A 21,458-nucleotide genomic window follows, 5' to 3' on the forward strand; every position below is an offset into this window, starting at 1 on the left:
GCCAAATCTTTCTTCTAGTGACACCTACAAGTAACTCAAGGCTGTGGATGATGACGAGGAAGAGGGAGGTGGGTGTGTTACTTCATCTCAGAAGCTGCCTAGGGCAGAGGTAGAATGACATAACCTTTACAAACAGATTTAAGAAGCAGTATGGGATTCTTTGGAGCCCTGGGGGAGCAGTGGTTAACTGTGGGGCTATTAATCAAAAGGTAAGAAGTTCAAATCCACCAGCCACTTCTTGGAAACCCTATGGGGCAGCTCTACTCTGTCCTGTAGGGTCGCTATGAGTCAAAATCGACTCAACTGCAATAGGGGTTTGGGGATGGGTTTCTTTGGGGGCCCTGGTGGTGCAGTGGTTAAGAGCTACAGCTGCTAACCAAAAGATCAGCAGTTCAAATCCACCAGCCGCTCCTTGGAAATCCTATGGGGCAGTTCTACTCTGTCCTATAGGGTTGCTATGAGTCGAATCAACTTGATAGCAATGGGTTTTGTTTTTTAATGGGATTCTTACTGAAATTTAGCTGTGCTGCTGAGGGCTAAGAAAAAAAAGAAGAAAACAAGAGAAGTCAAGTTGTTATTTGGCTAAAATCCCAACTTTCCTAATAAATACAGCTTTGCTTAAATTTTACAGATGGTCATTTGTCTTAGATAACTTGTGCTGCAGAATTGATAAGACTGATTTAATTTATAGTTTTGCATGTGAATCTCTTAAGAAAATGTAGTTTTGAAGCTGTGCCTTATATATAGTTAGTATGCATGTTTATGTGTGAGGATATGTACACATTTTGCCAGTAGGTTTTGGCAGAACTGTGACATGATCTTATTCTACTCTCACTTTTTGTATAACTAGGTTATGAATATTGAAATATTAAGATTGGATCTAATCAGGCTCATAAGGTCGAGACTATGAAGGCTTAGTGCTATCACACAATTCTGGCGACACACTAAATCATGGGTATTGAGAAGACACAATCCATGCTCTTGATTTTGTGGCATAAAAGCATATTGTATTCATTTTTCAATACAACGTTTGGATTGTAATAATATTCCTTAGAAGGGAGGATGGCCAGACTTCATCTCACATACTTTAGACATGGTATCAGGTAAGACTAGTCCCTGGAGAAGGACCTCATGTTTGGTAAAGTGGAGGGTCAGTGAAAAAGAGAAAAACCCTCAACGAGATGGATTGACAGAGTGGCTGCAACAACGGAATTCAGCATAACAACCATCATGACGATGGCACAGGACCGGGCAGTGTTTCGTTCTGTTGTACATGGGTTTGCTATGAGTTGGAACCGACTCGATGGCACCTAACAACAACACATGGCTGTATTGAAATCACTGATGTAATGATTATAGAAATAAAGAGGTGTTGGCAAGAAAATATATGCTATGAAACAGAAACAAACAAACAAAAAGGTTAATTTAACAGTGTTGAAACTCGGAGTAGAAGGTATACATAATTGTCTTTGTTAACACAGAGCAAATTTAAGAGCTCCAACAGAGTGGCCACAAATCTATTTCAATGTCTTCTCTTATTCTTTCAAAGCACGTTTTGCTTGATTTTCCTCCCATGAGATTCCTTTTTCACATCTCACATTTTGAGAAGATTTGTACTGGTGACCTAATTAGATAGACTTGAAAAATAATCATGATAACTTTTGGAAAACTGCATTTCAATAGCCAGGTGTTGCCTTTATCTCCTAAGTTTCAGTGCAAATTGGACTTGTCCTCAGCAGCAATATAACAAGCCCACCCTGTGCATCTGTCCCTCTTCTCTTAGTGTGTGGTATGTGCACTCACAAACACATGTGCGCACACATGCTCCCATCTAAGCCTGTCACTCCAACCCGACTGTCACTCATGGGGCAGTGAACAGTCATCAGAAATCTTACAAACACTTTCATACAGTTAGGCAGAGGTTTCTAATGTACGTGATGAGGAAAGGATCTTGAAATGGACTGTTCAGAGAACAGGAGGAAAAGTCCCCCTGTCCTCCTTCCCCCTCCCTTTTTTTTAAACAAGCCTAGCTTGTGGAGCCTGGTTTCTGCAAAGCCTTTGCAAGGGATCCCTCTCTGTGCTAAGGAGAGCGTAAGGCATGGAGGAGAAGGTTTACTTGGTTTTGCAGTAGGCCACCACACACATGATGCCAACCACAAGCAGGGCGATGCAGATGCCAGTTATGGTCAGGACCCTCTTCTGGTAGAGCTCCTCAGCTTCTGGAAAGGGATGAGACCAGATGTCACCACAGGTCACTTACACATGCCCAGACTTAAAACTACAACAGTTGGCATGCTGCATGGCACTGTCCAAGTTCATAAGAAAATAGATACTCGACAATTCGTTACATCTATGAACGTCTCTAAGGTACAACATACTTTGCGCTATACTTTGAGCACCACCAGCAAAGCCAGCTGGGGACATTTATAATAAAAAATATTGAACTGTAAAATTACTTGAACCACAAGCCATAGATACAGAAGATGTGATATGAAACTAGCAAATCACAAACATTAATTATAAAATAACCATTAAGATTTGCCATTTTGGTTTAAAAAAAAAAAAAAAAACTCTTGCAAAGACAACAGGAATCAACACCAACAAAGGAGCTGGGATCGGCACCGCTGCGTCCCTCCCCTGCTGTCTCCTCCCTCCTCCCCCCTTTTGATTTCCCAGCTATTTTATATCATTGCTTTACATTCCAGTGGTCTTTACAAAGAACCACATTTCTAACTAATTTTTTAAAAAAATAAACCAAAAAACATTTGCAAACATGAGCTTGGCTTGTAGTTAGCAACTAAATCGAGGCAGGATCCCTATGATTTAACCATAAAATGATAACAAAAGAAGCGACATAACTTTACCAGGGTACTGTATCAGAGAAAGTGATGGGTAAGGTGTGTGATGGGTAAAAAAAGTCCTGAGCCACAATGAAGACTTGGCCTTTGGAGGCCAATTCTTATTACTTAACCAACTGTCCTTAGAGAACTAATGTATGCATCTGTGTAAAGAAACCACCAGCAAAAATGATGTGTGATTTGGAATAGATGGGACATTCTTGCATTTGCCAACTTGGCAAATTAGCTAATGTAGGTTATCCTAAGGAAGTGTGAGGCTTAGGATTTTGAACTAGAAACACTAGTATACCCCAAATGCAATCAGAGTCTCCAATTCATGAAGCTCTTCGATTTGCAAATCAGCTTCTTTGGGGGATAACTTGATTATACCAAAGTAGGTCAGGCTCTTAACAAGATTTGAGGATTTAATGGTGACCTGATCCCTCAGGACCTGAGTTCCCAACAAGTCTAATCATACTTATTGGAAGACATTCACAAGTTCACTCAGGAGAGAACTCAACTGGTACATAATAAACAGTGTAAACGATTTACTTGCCATTCTACTTAATAAGCTGGCCAAGAACTGGGGGGAATGTTGTAGAAATGAAGCTGTCTTATCTGGACATCAACATGGAATCCTCAACGAAGATCTCCAATTTACATTCCCAGTCTCAGGAACTGCACCTTTGTCTTTATCGAGAGACAGGGCAACTCAAAGGAAGTTTTCTTGAAATGAAAAAGTGATTTTTAATTTCTGTGATACAGTGCACCTTATCATTAAATAAAACATTTCCTACAAGCCGAGCCCATGGTAATCAAATTCCAGTGAACAGGTTGGGAACATCGTCAAATCAAATTAATATAGCACTGACAATTATTAACAGGAGGAGCAGGACAATAGAAGTCAGTGGGTAAAAGACGAGAACGTTGCAGAGAGCATACAAAAACAAACCAAAAAGGGTGGGAAGTGGAAAGGAAAAACAAACCAAGAGGACAGACAGACTGACAGAATGACAGAGTGAGTGAGGAAGTGAAGTACAAGGGAAAACAAGGTTAAGAGTTAAGGAGCCATCTGAAGTCCCTGGCACAGCATGCCTGATACTAAGGGAGGAAAAATAAATAAATGAAAAGAAAACCAGAAGGAAGAAATGCTTGGGTGGGGGAAGAAAGGTGGATGCAAAGTTGGAAGGGTGATTCCATACAGCATAACTCCTAACCTAGGCTAGCGGGTGTCTGGAAGCCACGATTAGGAAGCAAAGCAGCTGGTGAAATTGCGGTGAAGCAACGCACCAGGAAACACAGAGTCGGTGTCACGTATCTACTGTGCCGCAAAAGTCAAACGAGGACATGACATCTGGTTGCTTATGTGTTAATTGCTTGTGTCTGCCCACCCCCACACCCCCACAGCCACAGGGCAGGGAATTAATTTTTATGAGGTGTTAATCTTCAAGCTGATGCCACTGGAGCCTCTTTGTTGATGCTGGCATTGGATCAGGTTTATAGATCTCTAAGACACAGAGGCCTCACCCACCAGTTCTCCACGGACCAAAGACCACAGAGAAGGGCTCCCTTGGCGGTGATGAGTTGGCTAATAGACAGGAGTGGAAGTATGGCTGCCCTCAGCTTTCCTGTGGCCTCTTCTGTTTACTCTAGCTTTTCTTCTTTTAAAATTTTAAGGTGGTGGTAGTACTTTTTCTCCGACACCTTAACATTCTGTCTTTAGAAACAGCTGGGAAATTGCTTCTGCAAACTACAGCAGTGGGGACACATAAGGGCTAAAGGGAAAAAAAGGCAGCACGCCTACTCTCAGGGATTCTCCCGACAAGTCTTCTGTGGTGGTTATTGGGTTTGTGAACAAATGGTGGATGATGGCTCACCCTTTCTTCCTGTGTTATATAGGAACACATACATTTTCAGGAAAATCAGTCATGGAATGGATTATTTCACGGAAATATAAAGCTAGCTCAATACAGGCCAGTGGGTAATGCAAAACACACCAATTAAAGCCAAAGTCCATAGAATACAGATAGTGGAATAAGATTCTGTATTCACATCAGCGTTTAGTGAACGCATTACATGCTTTTCACCCCAATTTCTATCTGATTTTCTTATAATTTTATACATAATATTAACTTGTTAATGTAGTAAGGGAAAAATACTTGAAGAATACAAATGATGGATTCTTGTAACTCCCTTTCCCCCTTATTATTCATACTGTGACAGGGTCCATAGGGTAAGAGTAAATTAGAGGGAGGAATTAAAAAAAAAAAAAGACAAAAGAACCTGTCCAGTTGGTGGTTGGGCCTTCGTGAGTGAAAACACTTCCGAAAGTTTACTGTTTGTCTGGAGGTGCTATAGTGAATCAGATGAAGCACATTTTTCAGTCTGATCCAGCCATGCCCAGAGACAGGGCCCTTGTCTTTTTTTAGTTTTAATTGGCCTTTAAGGTCTGGTTTTCCTTAAGGATGCAGTGTACTGGCTTTGTGAACCCAAAGCAATAAAGCAAGAGAAAGATGCTGTTGGGGATAAGTTAGAGGGATTTCTTCCTCCGTGCAAGAAAGGTCAATCAGCTTTTTCAGAAGTGGGACAGTTGTCATTCTGAGGTCATTAACCCCAACATACAATTCTCCTAACAGACCACGTGCCACCCTAGCAATGGTGGTGCGTCCTCTTGTTCTCTGCACTCTTGGGAGATGTTCTCCAAGCGCTCACAAAGATTTGGGGACACTTCCGATCAAATTAAGAGTTTTCTCTTGGGATGTGTTTTGGAGGAGATGGGCAGGTGAGTTTCCATCCTTGTAACTGCTAGAGCTTGCAAGAGCCTTATTTGCCACCAGTTACAGAAGGGATATTAGTTGTAGACTGTGATGCTGTCACCCAAAAGAAAGCAGCAGCTGCCAGTGCCCTGTGTGCATGGGGCCATGGAGACCAGCTGGATGGTGAGATGGAGGCCCCTGCTTTGTTGACCCATGACCACGCTGCAGGCCTGAGTGCCATGTTCAGAGAAACATGGGGGGGGGGGGGGCGGCGGTCTGTGGGGCCTCTGCAAGGCTGCATGGCTTTCCTGCACCTCTCCAGACTTCAGCCTTTTCTCCCCACTACTTAGGATGAAGGCCTTCCAAAAGAGCACCCCCAAATTTCATAGGCTCCTATGACATATTCTCTTAATGTTTACAGTGTGACCATTTCAATTTGATTGCTGGTCTGCATAGTCTTAGTGACTCAAATTTAATTCCATTAGCACTAGACTTTCTACCTAAAATAGCACAAGGCATATTTCTTTCTGTTTTCTATTTCCTTGCTCATAAGATAATGAAGTTGACTACAGTAGTGCTTGAACATCTCCAGAAAATCAGGGGAATTCAAATTTGTGCATATCATATTGTGCTGTAGAAGAGAAAGGCTTTCTCTTCGACTATATTAAATATGCGATTTTTTACTTTGTATGTCAGTCGCCTATCAGACTAAGAAGTGATGTGTTTCTTAAGTGGATGCATTTAAAAGCTTCTTTTGTTCTCCTCAGGTCCCCTGTTTGATTCCTTCAGTAGCCTTCTGTACCACTCCAACTTACCCCAAATTTAATATGACACCCTGGCCAGATCCAACCAGTGGGTCAAGTAATGTGGGAGATACATGAATTGGCAGCAGGTGAGGTGATTTTTAACCCCAAGTGAAGGCTGGAATTATAAAAGCTGCTGCTGGCTCAGCCCCGTTTCAGTAAACTAATCATAGATTGAACGTAGAGAAATCATTGTTATAGCTGTATGATCCCTTCTAAAGAAAAAGGAAATTAGTTAGGAACTGAAAGATAAGAATAGGGAGGGAAAAAGATTTAAACTCATAGGCTCTAAATTCTGCAGGCTAAAAGGAATGATGATTGGTCCATACCCATAAATTCAATCCCAAGATGCTCTGCCAATGCAGAAAGTTGACAAAACAAAAAAAAAGAAAGAAAGGGAAAAAGTTTCAGAAAAAGCAATACACTGCACTCCAAAACACATTACACATGACTATCACGGCTTTCTGTGCGTGCACTTGGAACAAGACGCGGGGGCCATTAACAAAGCAGTGCTCAGGTAGCTCCTTTGGGTCCACACAGGGACCCTTTCTTTTTAAGAGGCCTGCCAACACCGGCACTCTGTGTCTTTATTAACCCTTAAAAGACCTGACCGAGGGGGAAGTTGTACATCTGCACTGTTTTTTATAGTACTTCATTGTTCGGGGACAGAAAGGCTGAACGAACTGTCTAGTCAGAAATGGCATTAGAGATAATTTCGATCCCCTCTTTGGAAAAGGCAGAAGCCAAGTTCTAGGGAGGTGAAATTTGTAATCCAAAAACACAGTGGCAGAGCCAGGAGTAGAAACCCAGAGGGTAGGAATTTGGTCTCCAAATTTTATCATGTTGACCTGGTATTTTTCAGCATTTTTAAGTAGTTTGTTCTTTTTGTTGTTGTTGTTGTTGCTTTGACTACTTGTAGAAAATAAATCTACTTCTCTCCTCCTAACCTTCCACTTTCTCCACCACTTGCATATCTCATTCACAGAAAGCAACAAATCTTCCGGACCAAAAAGCCAGAGAGAAGACTGGGACAGGGAATTGAGTTTGCTTCCATTTTTTTTTTTCCTTCATATAATTCCTGTGTGGCACAAGATAACTCTCTCTTTTTCAAACTATTAAAAAAAAAAAAGAAAGAAAGAAAAGGGGGGGGGGCGATATACTCTTGAGGCCCTAAGCTAATTTTATTACTCCCTTAAATATCACGGAGCAAAGTAGATAATAGGCCCACAGTGCTGAGCTTCTCTAAAGAAATCCTTTTCCAGGACACCCACTCAGAACCCCTCATTAGAGCACAGGACAGAGAAAGAGGGTCTGCCCAGCAGAAGGTACTGGAAGGTTTGAGCCCACAGCCAGCAACTGGCCATCTTGGACTCCAGACTCCAGGTATGCAGCAACAGTAGAACCCGCAGGAGCTCAAATGAGAAAATGGGGAAAATGGAGCAAAAGAAAAACAAAAAACAAAAAAAACTCTCCAGAAACAATGACTTCCATTCATTGACAAAAATTATTAATCAACTTCCATCATGTGGGACCCTTTAGGACTTCACGTAGTTTTTGCATGTGAGCTGGTGGAGAGCCAGGTGGGGGAGGAGGGAGCAAATGAAACCAGGGGTCCAGAGGTCTGTGTTTTCTTCCCTTAGTTGCGCATTTGAGAGATACCAGGAAGGTCAATAATAGGAGGAGGCATTTCCTAATTTTGAAAAAATGCAGGTCAGGGTGTGTTTCTCTTACAAAAAAACATCTGGAAACGTAAACTCCTATAGAGAAAAAGTAACTCCTATAGAGAGGGGACACGTACAGGAGGTGAAGGTGCTGGGGTCGCCCTGGTTTCAGGTCCTGCCTCTACCATTTGCCTGTTCAGTGACTTGGGACAAGTTAATTTCTCACTGACAAAAAGCTTATGATACTGACACGTCTCACAGGTGACCCTGAGGAATAAAGGAGACGCTGTGGGAGAGTGATGTGCCTTCTGAAACGCCATGAACTATGGCGGCCAGCAGCACCGGGGCGAAGCAAACGCATCTGAAGACCTATCTTGGGCTACTTGCTCCGTCCAGGATTACTTTTTTACTAATTTCATGCCTAGGAAAATTCTGAATGGGTATATTCAAGAATACAGTCTTTAGAAACTTCCCACTCCTTCAGGAAATAAAACTCCCAGATAAAAAAAAAAAAGAAAGAAAATAAAATACTAAATATAGTAACAACGATAATGGGGGGGGGGGGTGCTATAAATCTATGGAGCCCTGGTGACATAGTGGTTAAGCACTGGGCTGGTAATCAAAAGGTCTGCAGTTCGAATCCACCCACCACTCCCTGGGAACCCTATGGGGCAGTTCTACTCTGTCCTTGAGGGTCGTTAGCAGTCAGAATCGACTCAACAGCAATGAGTTGTTGATGCTGTTTATAATCTATATTTATATCTATAAGAGTCTCTCCGTACTCCAGAGTACACAGGCAAACAAATTTTCCATCAATTGAAAACCCAGTGTTGGTGGGTGTGGGGAGGGTTTGCACAAAGTTCATAGCAAAAAAATAATTTATTCAAATCCAAATGAATTTCATTGCCTCAGGGCAACACTCAATTTGTCAGCTTTACTTTTTTTTTTTTGGTCCTTTGCTTCCTTCATATACGCTTTGGAAAATCAAGGTGAAAAAACTCATTTTCCAAGGAAGTTGATAATAAATTTCTTATACATCCCCATGAGGGTGTATGGCCATTTTTCTCCCTGCCCTCTCTCTCTATTACCTTTTCCTCCCACTAATCAGTAATATTTTAAGGGTTAATAGCAAGACATAACTGCGTAAACTCTTTGCAGTGAACCATGACTCCAGGCCTACGTGAACACTGCGATCATACGTATTAGTTGCGTAGAAAGCTTGGTTAAGTCTCCAATAAAATTAGTGGCATGCCCATGCATACATATTACTGCATTTACCGTTTTATAGGTAAGTCTGTGAGCCTAACTATAATTTCATTTCATGGGAAGTCATTCGTATCAGGCAGCTCCAATGTCAAATAATTCAATGGGAAATTGGTACTTAAAATGGGCATGTCTTCTGGCCATAAGCCGTAACAAGGAAACAAGCAAGGAAAACATGCATCAGTCATCCTAGACCTGGAGCAAATGCTGCTGTCATTTATTTGTACTATTGGTAGCTATATTTCTTTCATTGTGACTCAAGAAAAGCAGAGTCCACACACACTTTTCACTTTATGAAGAGGTTATTCCTTTCTACCTAATCTAATGTTGGTATAGGGCTCATTATGTATTACATGCTTCCTATTGAACTGGCCTGGCCACGGCATTTTTCAAATTAAATTAATAATTCAAAACCACAAAGGTTACTGTAAACAATTTAGTTTCCCTTTCTACATGTGATTTCCTGCTGTGCACTAAGCAATATAAAAAATTAATTTAAATCTAAAGAGTCTTCAGAAACTATTCAATATTGACTCACTAATCCTTTGCAAACTTAGGAATTTTTAATTGTTTGGAGAAAAGTGATTAACCTGTAGGTTAATTTCAACTTTCAATTTCATTAGAAGAAAAGAAAAATAAAACTTTTTTTTTTTTTAAACCAAGATTATCCATCCATGGAGATATGGTTTCTGTTTAAGTTTGAAGACATTCAGGGTTTTATTCTTTAACATCTTGGGGCTGCTCTTGCAAGTGATCTCAAAGACATACGTGTAGTCTTAACTTTCTACACCCCTGAGGTTTCTATAGGAGTTCTATCAACATCAATTCTAAATGGGACCCAATTAGCACCTGATTTTTAATTTTAGACTTACCTTTATAAATGTAGATAGGTTTTTTTTTTTTTTCACATATTCCAATCCATATTGCTACTGAGCCCTTTGAAAGGTAAGAGGTAAATTTCTCTTTTCTCCCAAGACTCCACGTGCATAGCACACGAGCACACAGACACACACACACACGGAGTAAAATCTCAGTTACAGTTGGAATTTATGAGAATTCTGTCGTGGGTGGAAAAAAATAGTGCGCCTTTATTTTACCGTCAGCAAGGTAAACATGTTTGAGAGATAAACGAATAATCGCAACAGGTTTTTAAAGAATTTCGTAATCAATACAAGTAATTTGTACACTAGTAATGTATGATTAAAAACTACTTTTAAGGTTACCTACTTTGAGAATGTATTTAAAAGTTCTAAAGTTGTACTCTTTAAAAATAGTAATTTGGGTTGCTCTGTAATTAGTTTCTGTTATATATTAACTTCTATATGACATACTTAGTCCATACTGTTTATAACTATTGAAGCTGTGTATACTTTTTTTTCTCTATAAATTGATTATAGATTTCCTGCACCCTGGTGGTACAGTGGTTAAGAGCTACAGCTGCTAAGCAAAAGGTCAGCAGTTTAATTCTACCAGCCAGTCCTTGGAAACCCTATGGGGCAGTTCTACTCTGTCTTATGGCGTCACTTTAAGTCAGAATTGATTTGACAGTAACAGGTTTGTACACACACACACACACACACACACACCCCACCATTATCCTTTCAACTAGGAATTCTGTGTCAAGATAGGTCAAATTTAAGGCTGACTAGCCTTGACGATATTTTCCTAGAAACTATAATTAATAGGTTTTATTTCAGGACAAATTGCTGCCTTCAAGAAAGCCATATAAAATATACATTTGCTCCTTTCTTTCACATTTTAAATCAGTTTTTATAAATCAATAAATGCCCTCACAGAACATTCTAACCAGCATCATTGTATGAAATCCTAATAATATATGTTACGTGCTAATAAACATTTGACAATATCGTATGTTCTTTTAGAATGTTTTTCTTCAACTGAAAACGTGGTTTGGTAAGTTCTATAACGCTTCTTTCTGAAGCTGGGGGATATTTTTCTTTTAAATTTTAACTTATGTTTTCCAGACTTTCTGAATACCAATGCTTAAATTTGAAAAGTGGACACTGTGGCAACACTTTCTATCCTTTTTGTGTCCTTAATTGCTACTTGAACAAAGTTCTAAAGAGCAGCAACAAGGTCCTTATTTTTCTGCCTTCTATGTGTGGCTATGCAGAGATAAAAATTGAGATGTTCAGACACAGAGGTTAGAAAATTGTTCACAAGACAGCTTTGGAAAGCACTTTCTGATTGGAAGCCCTTCCTCTTCCAGATACATGCTATCAGAGTCATTACCTGTTTTGTTCACAAATGGGCTTCCTAGCAAGTGTGTTAAATCAGGTTAAATACAAACACTGCCTTCCTGGATGCTTCCCCAAAGTGTCATTTAAAGCTTAGTAAAGGATTATTTAAGGAATCACACTCTGAAACTCAGAAACACATAGTGGCTATTTTTAAGTGATGTCTTATGAAAAAGAAAATGGTCTAAAGGAGAAGTTGAGAATATTTTCTCTGGTTACTATTGCCAGGTCTAACTCCATTGCTATTCTGGAAAATACCTTTGGTTTCAACGCTTTTCTCTACATAGTGCCCCTCGTTGCCTTCAGTTCCCAATGAAATTCTCTATAACACCAAAAATAATTATAACTTAAACAGTCAGAATTTTCATTAAATTTTAAAATATAATTTTATTGTATTTATATGGTCACAATTGATTTGCTAAATCTATGTTTTTGAATACAAACACATTTCTAAAAGGAATGGCTTTAATGTGGTAAATAAAATTTCATTTTTCCCCTTTCTATTTTTAGTTTCCATCTTATCTACCTTTGAAAAATTAATCTGGAGCCATGGAGAGAAAAATTATGTCTGTTAAAGGCATTACTATTTAAACATTTGTGAATAAAGTAAAGATTGTGTTTGAAAATTTAACAATATTATCAATTTTCGCAACTCAAAGTGGCCTATGACATAATCTTTGATATACAGCTCATATAAATACCTAAGAAGTGCCAACTCACTAAACAAATGATTAAATACTATGGGTCTAATTTCCCCAGAATGCATTATGGAATTTATCTCCTATAACTGTTAATATTGAGTTCCAGAACCTTACACTTTGCATGCATCTAGACAGGAGTAATCTCTGATTCGTTTAGGGCTCCAAAATGACCACCTCATAGCACTGTTATGTCAACTTAAAGTACAATAACCTATGTGAAATACTTTTCATGGTGCACAACTGACCATCTACATCAGGGGTGGGCAAACTATGGCTGTTGGGCAAATTCAGCCCACTGCCTGTTTTGTACATGTATTGTCTACAGTTGTTTTTGTGCTACAATGGCAGAGTTAAGTAGTTGTGACAAGTGACTGTATCACCTGTGAATCCTAAAATACTATCTGACCATTTACAGAAAATTTTGCCAACTCTTCATCTAATTGAATAATTATATGGAATCTGCTTTGAATACAATGTTTTGAAAGCTCCAGGATCAAAAGCTAATAATCCCAGTTCACAAGAGAAGGACAAAAATATATTCTAGTTATCCATGCAATTATATAAAATTTGCATTGGGTGTTATAGGAATGACGGTCAGAACTTCAGGAAGCCACAAAAGCCCATCAGAATTTCACAGTTTTGCATTTAAAAATATATATATTCTAGAGTTGAGCTTTATATTTCAAAATAAGTAATAAATATTAAAAAAAAAATTTTTTTCCCTAAGGTTACCTTCAAAACCAATACAAAAAAATTCTTTGGTTGTTTAAACTAGTCCTAAATTACCTCAATTACTCCCTAAGCAATATGAATGAAAGCCAAGATTCCTATTTGCTGGGAAATGTTTGTTTTTAATTTTCCTACTCAGTGCTTTTTTTATACCTAAATGCAAACTGTTTGGTTAATGAAGAGAAACACCTGAACTCTTTTTGTTATGTTTATTTGTTATAAACAACACATTCTCAACCAAAATTAACTTACCATCATTTCGGCTGTTATGGGTTACAACTTAGCAACCTCCTTTTCTGAATGTTGTCATTTTATAAAGAAGATGAACTGTTTAGTGGAATGATTTTATTTTATCAATAAAAGTGAGACTTTTAAATGCCTTTATTGTAATTTCACTGCTTGAGATGGACTATCGTTTTTGTATCACATTCTTCAGTATCAGTTTCAGAGACATCTGGAGCCTGACACACCTACTAGTAACTCAGAGCGAACTAGTGACGAACAGAGGAAGTGATACAACTGCTTTTGTTAAAGTTCTCATGCGACAGGCAGAGGCAGTCAGTATGAGACCTGGTAAAACACATCTAGCTCTAGGTGAGATCGGAGGGGAGATGCAGCAACAAGAAAGCAGCACCAACTGAGCATGCTCCTATTCAGGCAGAGACAGAAAGGGAGTGGACGTACTGTAGAAGCTGGCCATTACGTAGTTTTGGCAGCGATCACCAGTAAACTCATTTGGGCACCTGAGAGAAGAAACAAAAAAACAATGGTAGAAAAAACAGAGAAAAAAGAGAAGAGGTGAATATATGCTAGAAAGAAGCTCCTTCAGTGTCAATTGATTGAACTTGGTGAGTTCACCCTCAGGAACCGAATCGTTGCACTAATCATGGCTTTCAGACTCTGGCATTTCCCCCAAATGATTAAAATTCTGGACAAAATACAGTGCTTGAGTTTGTAAGACAGAAAGATACAAGTCTTTCAAATGGCTGCTTTCCTTCAAAGACAGCCATTTAATTAAATCTGGTTTATTCATCTCAGTTTTCCATTTAATAGCTTTGGTCAAAAATGTTGAAAGAAAAAAAAAAAGTTTTTTTTCTTTTTTGGTTGGCTTGCCTGCCATGGTTGCCAGCATCAGTGGCCATCCTGACTGGTCATTCTTTTAAAAGTACGACCTTCAGACCGTCAATCAAGGTCATACTGAATGGGTTTATGCCCTGAGTGGTGCAACCATAATTAGAACAAAAGGAATCAGTTACAACTGAGCTTAAAAACACCAAGTGGTAGTGACTGTTGCTGTAGTTTGGGGAGAAAGCAAATTTCAGATTATTTTAACATACTTTCTTGGTTTTGGACTTTCATGGGCACATTCTCAGTACATCTTGCTCCAGTGAATCCAGGTTGGCACCTAGAGGGCAAAAATGTGATAAGCAATAGAACGCTAAAGACACTGAACTTTCAGACTGGCAACTTTCCTCCTATGGAATATGGAGATTCCTACAAATGACCTGGTTACTGAACAACATAAAGAAAAAGAAAAGACAAACATTTAGAAAACCATGTCCCATGAAATCTGTGGGTTATAGATTTGTGTTGTTGTTTACAATTCAGTCTTCAAAAGATCAGTTAACTGAAATTTAACTGAAGTGAGGCCGGCAAGTCGAACAGGGATGGCAGGGTATGGGCAACTAGGCCTTTCTCCCTTGGGCATGATCTTATTTAGCACGGAGCACTGACTCCTAGTATGTTAAAAGAGCATTTTCAATAAGAATTTATATGATTCCATGCACAATCTTTACTAAATGACCTGAGCTGCTGCTTTTCTATATACCCAATTTTGTACATATTTAATAGTTATTTTTATACAAATGGCCAACTCTGGATATGGTTAATGCAATGAATCTACACAACAAATGAAAACACTTTTATACTCTAGTTAATTACCGTCAAGAAAAAGTAAACCTTCCCCCCTTTTTAAATAGTGATCCGTATTAAGTCTCATTTTTTTTATCCTGAAAGTAGAATTAGATTCTTATCAGTACAAATTCCACTTAACCGGATTAGCCCAAATCAAAGACTAATGCATTTTTAAATTTCAAACAATTATTCTTCTGCTACAGTATTTAATAATCGTCATTTTGTATTTCAGGAAAAGCTATTTTAAAATTATTTTTAAAAACTTACATTTTATTCACTCACATGTATTTACATACTGAAATTCCAAAATGTTGATATAATATTGCTCTTCAGGTCGTGTCATGGGGCTGTGCTTAAATATGGAAGTCCTTTATAATCAATCTCTTTGTTGCTATTGCCCTGCTAACTGAGCACTTGGGAATGGATTCATTCTATCCAATATAATGTTCTAATAAATAGGGCCATCGAAAGGTTCTAGGAAGTAAATGCACTTATGCAAAGCATCTGTCTAATACAATATATACTTAGTGATTTACACACAATCTTTTCTTCTCAAGAGCAAATAAATGTCCATATATAAGAACAGGCACTATTTTTTCAGCCTTAAACAGCTGTGAATGTAACTATTCATTGATAGTAATATAGGGCTAATATCCTTTCATTTCCCTTCAAGCCAAACTCAGTACTAAAAAACTGTTGTCCAGTGATTTGGTATATATACTTCATGTAGAACGGCCTACAAGATAAAATGCTAGTGGTTCCTGATCTTCTACCCCATGAGTACTTGTGTAATTTACAGCATAATTATCATCATTACTAGTAAGATCAATAATCCTAACAACAAATATTTTGTATTGATGTAGCCCTTCTGAACCCTTCAAAACACCTAGATAAATGAACTGGTTATTTCCGGTTAGAATACATTTGCCGCAGTGAACAGAGGAAGATCTATCCAAAGAGCTGTGTGTATAAGAACTATATAACCTATGAGGGTGGACCACTTCTCATGAAAATGTCATTCTACGTGCTTCAGTAAGAATGTCTTCACAGATACATGAGAACAACACATGCAGACTAGCTTTCCACAAAACATAGATGACATAATTTCTGAAGTCAAAGTAAATGGTTTTTTTATTTTTATTTCTGAAGCAGGACTAAAAATCCATATAAAAGACCAAAAAACTAAACCCACTGCTGTCGAGTCAACTCTGACTCAAAATAAATCCGTATAAATATCATTAAAAAAAAATCCGTTGCCATCGAGTTGATTCCAACTCATAGTGACCCTATAGGACAGAGTAGAGCTGCCCCACAGAGTTTTCAAGGAGCGTCTGGTGGATTCGACCTGCTGATCTTTTGGTTTGCAGCTGCAGCACTTAACCACTACGCCACCAGAGTTTCCATATAGACATATAAAAACCAAAAAAACCAAACCCAGTGCCGTTGAGTCGGTTCCGACTCGTAGCGACCCTATAGGACAGAGTAGAACCGCCCCCATAGAGTTTCCAAGGAGCGCCTGGCACATTCGAACTGCTGACCCTTTGGTTAACAGTCGTAGCAATTAACCACTATGCCACCAGGGTTTCCATATAAAAAAAAAAAATAGTGATGTATAAATAAGTGGGAAATTCCACAACTAATCATGACATTAACAAATAGCTCAGGAATCAGGAACCCCTTAAGAGAAATGATGCATTTATTTGTAAAATGTCATTTAAACATCTTGGATGCAAAAAGTTGTGTGATCAGCAAGCACAGGGCAAGAAGGTAAATGCAGTCAAAAATCTTACCCACTTAGTTTTCTAATGACTACAAACTTCTGACAAGATATTTCCCAGAAAACAAGGAGGGCAGAAGAGTGGTTTATCTGCACAACAAGATCACACAGAATTTTTGGTACAGTAATGCTTAGAACTATTCGAGGTGCATGAATCCTTTTTGGAACTATCAGCTGTATCTGAACTAGAACTAGCCTTTCGCTAATGCTTATCTTCACTTGGAGAATGAATTTTCTCAGTGGAAAGCCATGGTGTGGTCCATGGACCACAAGCATCCACATCTCCTGGGAGCTTGTTAACAGAAATGCAGAATTTCACACCCCCATCCAGAATAAGAATCTGCATTTTAACAAGATTCCCAAGAGACTGACATGCCCATTGAAATGTAAGAAGTAAAAAATCCTGGCAGCAGAATATCCTACTTCTTGGGCATGCGCAGGCCGTTTAGTTTTGCTCAGCTTCAGTGTCTATCAGTGATAAAATGAAGGGATTTAACTAAAGGATTTTCAAAAGTCTCTTTTACCGTTAAAATTCTCTCAATCAACGCTCATCCTAACACATGGAATTACTGGGAGTGAATGCGAGATCATTCCGTCTGAATACGCTACCAGTCAGGAATGCCAGAACTCAAGGACTTTGAAAAATCACTTTTGAGAGGACGGATTTTTAAGACAATCATGGAGGAGAAACAAATCGTAAAGATCCGTTGCTCTGCAATTGAAGTATTTGTAGACAGCAGTCATTCTGTAACTGCTGTGGGTATCTAGAACTGTTGCCAAGTCAGATGGAAGGAAGCTGAGGCTGACTGGAATAGTTTCTGCATAAGCAAATTGTAGACTGCATTGATTGTATAGAGAAGTCATATGCAAATGAAAACCCATCTGATCTATAAGCTCTGATTAAATTCTATGGAGTCACTTCCAAAAGAATAGGAAGAATGTCTGGCTTCTGACATATTTCTATATTAGCATTTGCTGTTAAGTATGCTATCCAATCAATCACTTTCTTGGGAGATAAGAGTATGTTAAATTTAATCTGATTTTAACAATATGCTTTGGCATGAGTCTGAGAAAATTCCAAGAATTTTACTTCTTAGAAAAACACATGGGTATGAATAATAATCAAGCACCTGTTGTGTTATATATATATGTATCTATATCTATATACATATTTTTTTTCATTGAGATCAGAAGATGGGATTTTTCTGGGTTTTATTTTAGCATCTGCTCTTAATGTGATGAGCAATCTTTAGTCCACATTTGTTCTTAATGGGATGAAAATTCTCCAGCTTCATGAACAGTTCTGTCTGAGCTTAGGCATCACTTGCTCCAACTAACCCTTTCCTAACTTCTACCTTGCCATCTCCCTGCTTCCCGGCCCTAAACTCTGAGGTTTTGATCCCCTCTGCAGCTCTCTCATTGCAAACTGTCCTGATACCTTTCACTACACTGACCTAACAGCTGTTTCTGTATTTTTCACCTTTACTAGATGATAATGAGCTTGAGGACAGTGACCGTATTTTGATCATTTTGTATCGCTAATGCTTAGCACAGTGCCTGGCTCATAAAGGGTACTCATATCATCAACTGAGATGGGATCAGATGGCAATGTTCAATAAAGAACTGTATCAAAAGAGATTTTCATATAGTCAATTGGTATGCCAAGTATAGGTCAATATTGAACTTTTGTCTTTTATTTTAATAATTTATAATAGAATCTCCTCTGTGCACTCTCAGTTTTTTTTTTTTTTTAAAATAGAACACCCAGGGTCCTCCTCACAGACCTCTTTCCCTCAAATAAAAACCTTTAACATTGTATCTGCAATCCTGAAAAGACTCTATTATTCTTCACATGTCTATCACCTAGAGTTTACATCCTGTTACTGAAATACCATTTTACTGAGGATTCAATAAACCAGTACAATCTACTGACCAAGATTCCTGGCACAACACCAATAAAATAAAAACCTGTTCTTAATAATAACCTTGATATACTGTTAATATCCTGATACGTTTGTTATATATCCTTACTCATGAATTTGGAGCCCTGGTGGAACGGTGGCTAAAAACTCGGTTGCTAACCAAAAGGTCGGCAGTTTGAATTCACCAGCTGCTCCTCGGAAACCCTAGGGGGCAGTTCTACTCTGTCCTATAGGGTCGCTATGAGTCAGAATTGACTTGATGGCAATGAGTTTTTGTTTTAATTTTATAAACTATTGCTAATTTATGGTCAATTTATAAACCATCCTTAGAGCTGCTTTTTTTTCTCATTCCTTATTTCTCGGTTTCATTAGTTTTCATTAGGCCTCCCTTGTTCAGGCAAACAAAGGCAGAAACGGCTTACCTGATATTCTCTCTCTCTTTAGTCGTCATTCCACAGTCAAATATTTGGACAGTCAAAAAATACCTTGACTAAAAAGGAAGAGTCCCCAATGTCTTTCTGCTCTTCCTCAACACTTCCACAACAACTCTGAAATAATCTTTTCTGGTGTCTACGTTTACGTACCTTAAATAATGGAAATGTCAACACATATATATTGAGGAGGATCAGTGGGCTTAAGTGACAGACATCAAGGCCTTTTGCTCTCACTCTGTAAATTAAGAGTCTGCAGCATATACACTAGGGCATTAAAAAAAAAAAATTTTTTTTTTTTTTTTATGTTAGTTCAAATAGTGCTGCTCTGTTTTCCTACACTGTCATATTGCAAACACTGACTTTTCTCACCTTTTAGCCTACTTGGCATTCTTGCCAGAAATTGCCCACTCACTGGCTGAGTGTCTGTGGTGTTAATTCTTCTTTCCTAAGTGTACAGCTACTACTGGCCTACATTTTTCCAAGATGAACCTCATTCTGTTATCTACCTTCATGTTAAATTTTCGCAGGTTTGTATATGCTTTTCTAATTTGTGTTTTAGTGTTCTTTTTGGCATCTGTCTTTGTTATCTAGTGCTACCATAATAGAAATACCACAAGTGGCTGGCTTTAACAAACAAATTTATTTTCTCACAGTTTAGGAGACTAGAAGTTGCAATTCAGAGCACCAGCTCTAGGGGAAGGCTTTCTCTGTTGGCTCTGGGGGAAGGTCCTTGTCTCTTTAGCTTCTGCTTCCTGGTTCATTGGAGATCTCCATGTGTCTTGGCATCTATCTTACCCCATTTCTGCTCACTTGCTTGTTTCATCTCTTCATCTCAAAAGAGAATGGCTCAAGACACACCCTACACTAATGCTCTTTATTAACATAACAAAGACAATTCATTCCCCAATGCCATTATAGGCATCCAAAAACCAAAACCAAACCCATTGTCACCGTGTTGATTCTGACTCATAGCGACCCTATAGGACAGGGTAGAACCACCTCCTAGAGTTTCCAAGGAGCACCTTTTGGTTAGCAGCTGTAGCACTTAACCACTACACAACCAGCATTTTTACCATAGGCATAGAGGTTAGAATTTACATCACATATTTTTTGGGGGACAGAATTTAATCCCTAACAGTATTATCTGCAAAAGCCATTTACTTCCTCAAGGGTATGCCCTGGTCTACAACATTAAAGAAAATATTAAATATAAGATGTTCCAATAATGCTTCCTTTAGATCCAGCCCCATATCTCCCATTGCTATTCAGCTAGGATGTAGCATCCCTTTTCTTTTTTATTATGAACCTGAGGCCAACATTCAAACCATGAGACAACACTCTCTCTCTCTATATATATATATACACATTCACCGAGAGAGAGAGAGAGAGAGTGACCACTCTGGACTCCTGCATAAATGTTGACAAAAAACCATCTCAGTTGTCCTTACTGTCGAATGTTGTTTCTCAATGTCTAAAATATGCAATACCGATAGTGAGGGTGGCAATGTTTATGGATTAACCCCTCCTTGTTTGAACCTTGGTGCCCTTCCTAAGACTCTGTTTGCACAGCTTGTTCTGAAACGCTCATCTGCAGACTCAAACCCTCACCGTTGTTTATTCTAAATGATGAATCCTCAAGTTTTGGGGTCAAACCATTTAATCGGATATGGGATCAATCTACATCCCATACATCTCCAAGTCATTCTGACACAATGACATATGGACTGCTAACTTGTGGTTTACTCATCCTCTCTGGAGGATGCCCTTCTTGTCTCATCAAACAGCTTAGAAACTAGACAAGCTTTTTGGTTCTGCCTACTTCAGCCACTTCATTTTATGATAAAACACCTAAATACTCCCATTTTATTTAAATCATTTAATACAAATATTTAAAATTGTGCATTTTATTCTAACAGACTATATGCTTCTCAAGGTGAGGGCTATTGCATCCACTTCTTTTCACAGACCCTCTGCCTCTAGATTTGCTTAGGTTTCCCATTGTACATTTCCTTGGCTTCTAGATATCCTTTGTAGCACTTAGCACACCTATAATTTATAATTAAATCAATTACTTAAAAATATGTTTCTTATTCTTAATAGCCCATGGACTCCCTGAGGGCTGAGACTAGTCTGATTTTGTTCACCACTTCATCCCCACTGTTAGCATAGAGCCTGGCTTATAGAAAGAGCTCAACAATCTATGTGGCTAGCTAGCTGCTTTTATGAGAAAAAAAGACACAAGCTATCCAGAAAATTTAGTCAGTGCGCCTGACATTAGGCAGAACTGCATCTAAACTGGTTCCTTTGAAGACGAAAAGATTTCCTTCCATGTAATTGGATAAGTCATTGTCAAAATGAATTAATAAGTACCTATAAGTATTTTATAAATACCTATAAGTATTT

The 21,458-nt window shown here is 38.6% G+C and overlaps 1 protein-coding gene across 9 annotated transcripts in view; it reads right to left on the reverse strand.

Moving 5' to 3' along the window:
* The window catches only part of NRG1 (neuregulin 1), a 244,165-nt gene that overhangs the window by 10,653 nt on the left and 212,054 nt on the right, over positions 1 to 21,458 (reverse strand). For 4 of the 9 annotated variants that reach the window (XM_049866728.1, XM_049866725.1, XM_049866731.1 and 1 more), the window contains 2 exons: positions 14,346 to 14,413; positions 2,117 to 2,219 (listed from right to left, as the gene is read on the reverse strand). In XM_049866728.1, the coding sequence (XP_049722685.1) occupies positions 2,117 to 2,219; positions 14,346 to 14,413 (171 nt within the window). Of the gene's footprint in view, positions 1 to 2,116; positions 2,220 to 6,725; positions 6,750 to 13,692; positions 13,752 to 14,345; positions 14,414 to 21,458 lie in introns of all 9 variants that reach the window. The other 5 variants (XM_049866729.1, XM_049866726.1, XM_049866732.1 and 2 more) reach the window with 2 other exon arrangements.

This window comes from Elephas maximus, chromosome 22 (assembly GCF_024166365.1).
Source record: "Elephas maximus indicus isolate mEleMax1 chromosome 22, mEleMax1 primary haplotype, whole genome shotgun sequence".
Lineage (NCBI taxonomy): Eukaryota > Metazoa > Chordata > Mammalia > Proboscidea > Elephantidae > Elephas > Elephas maximus.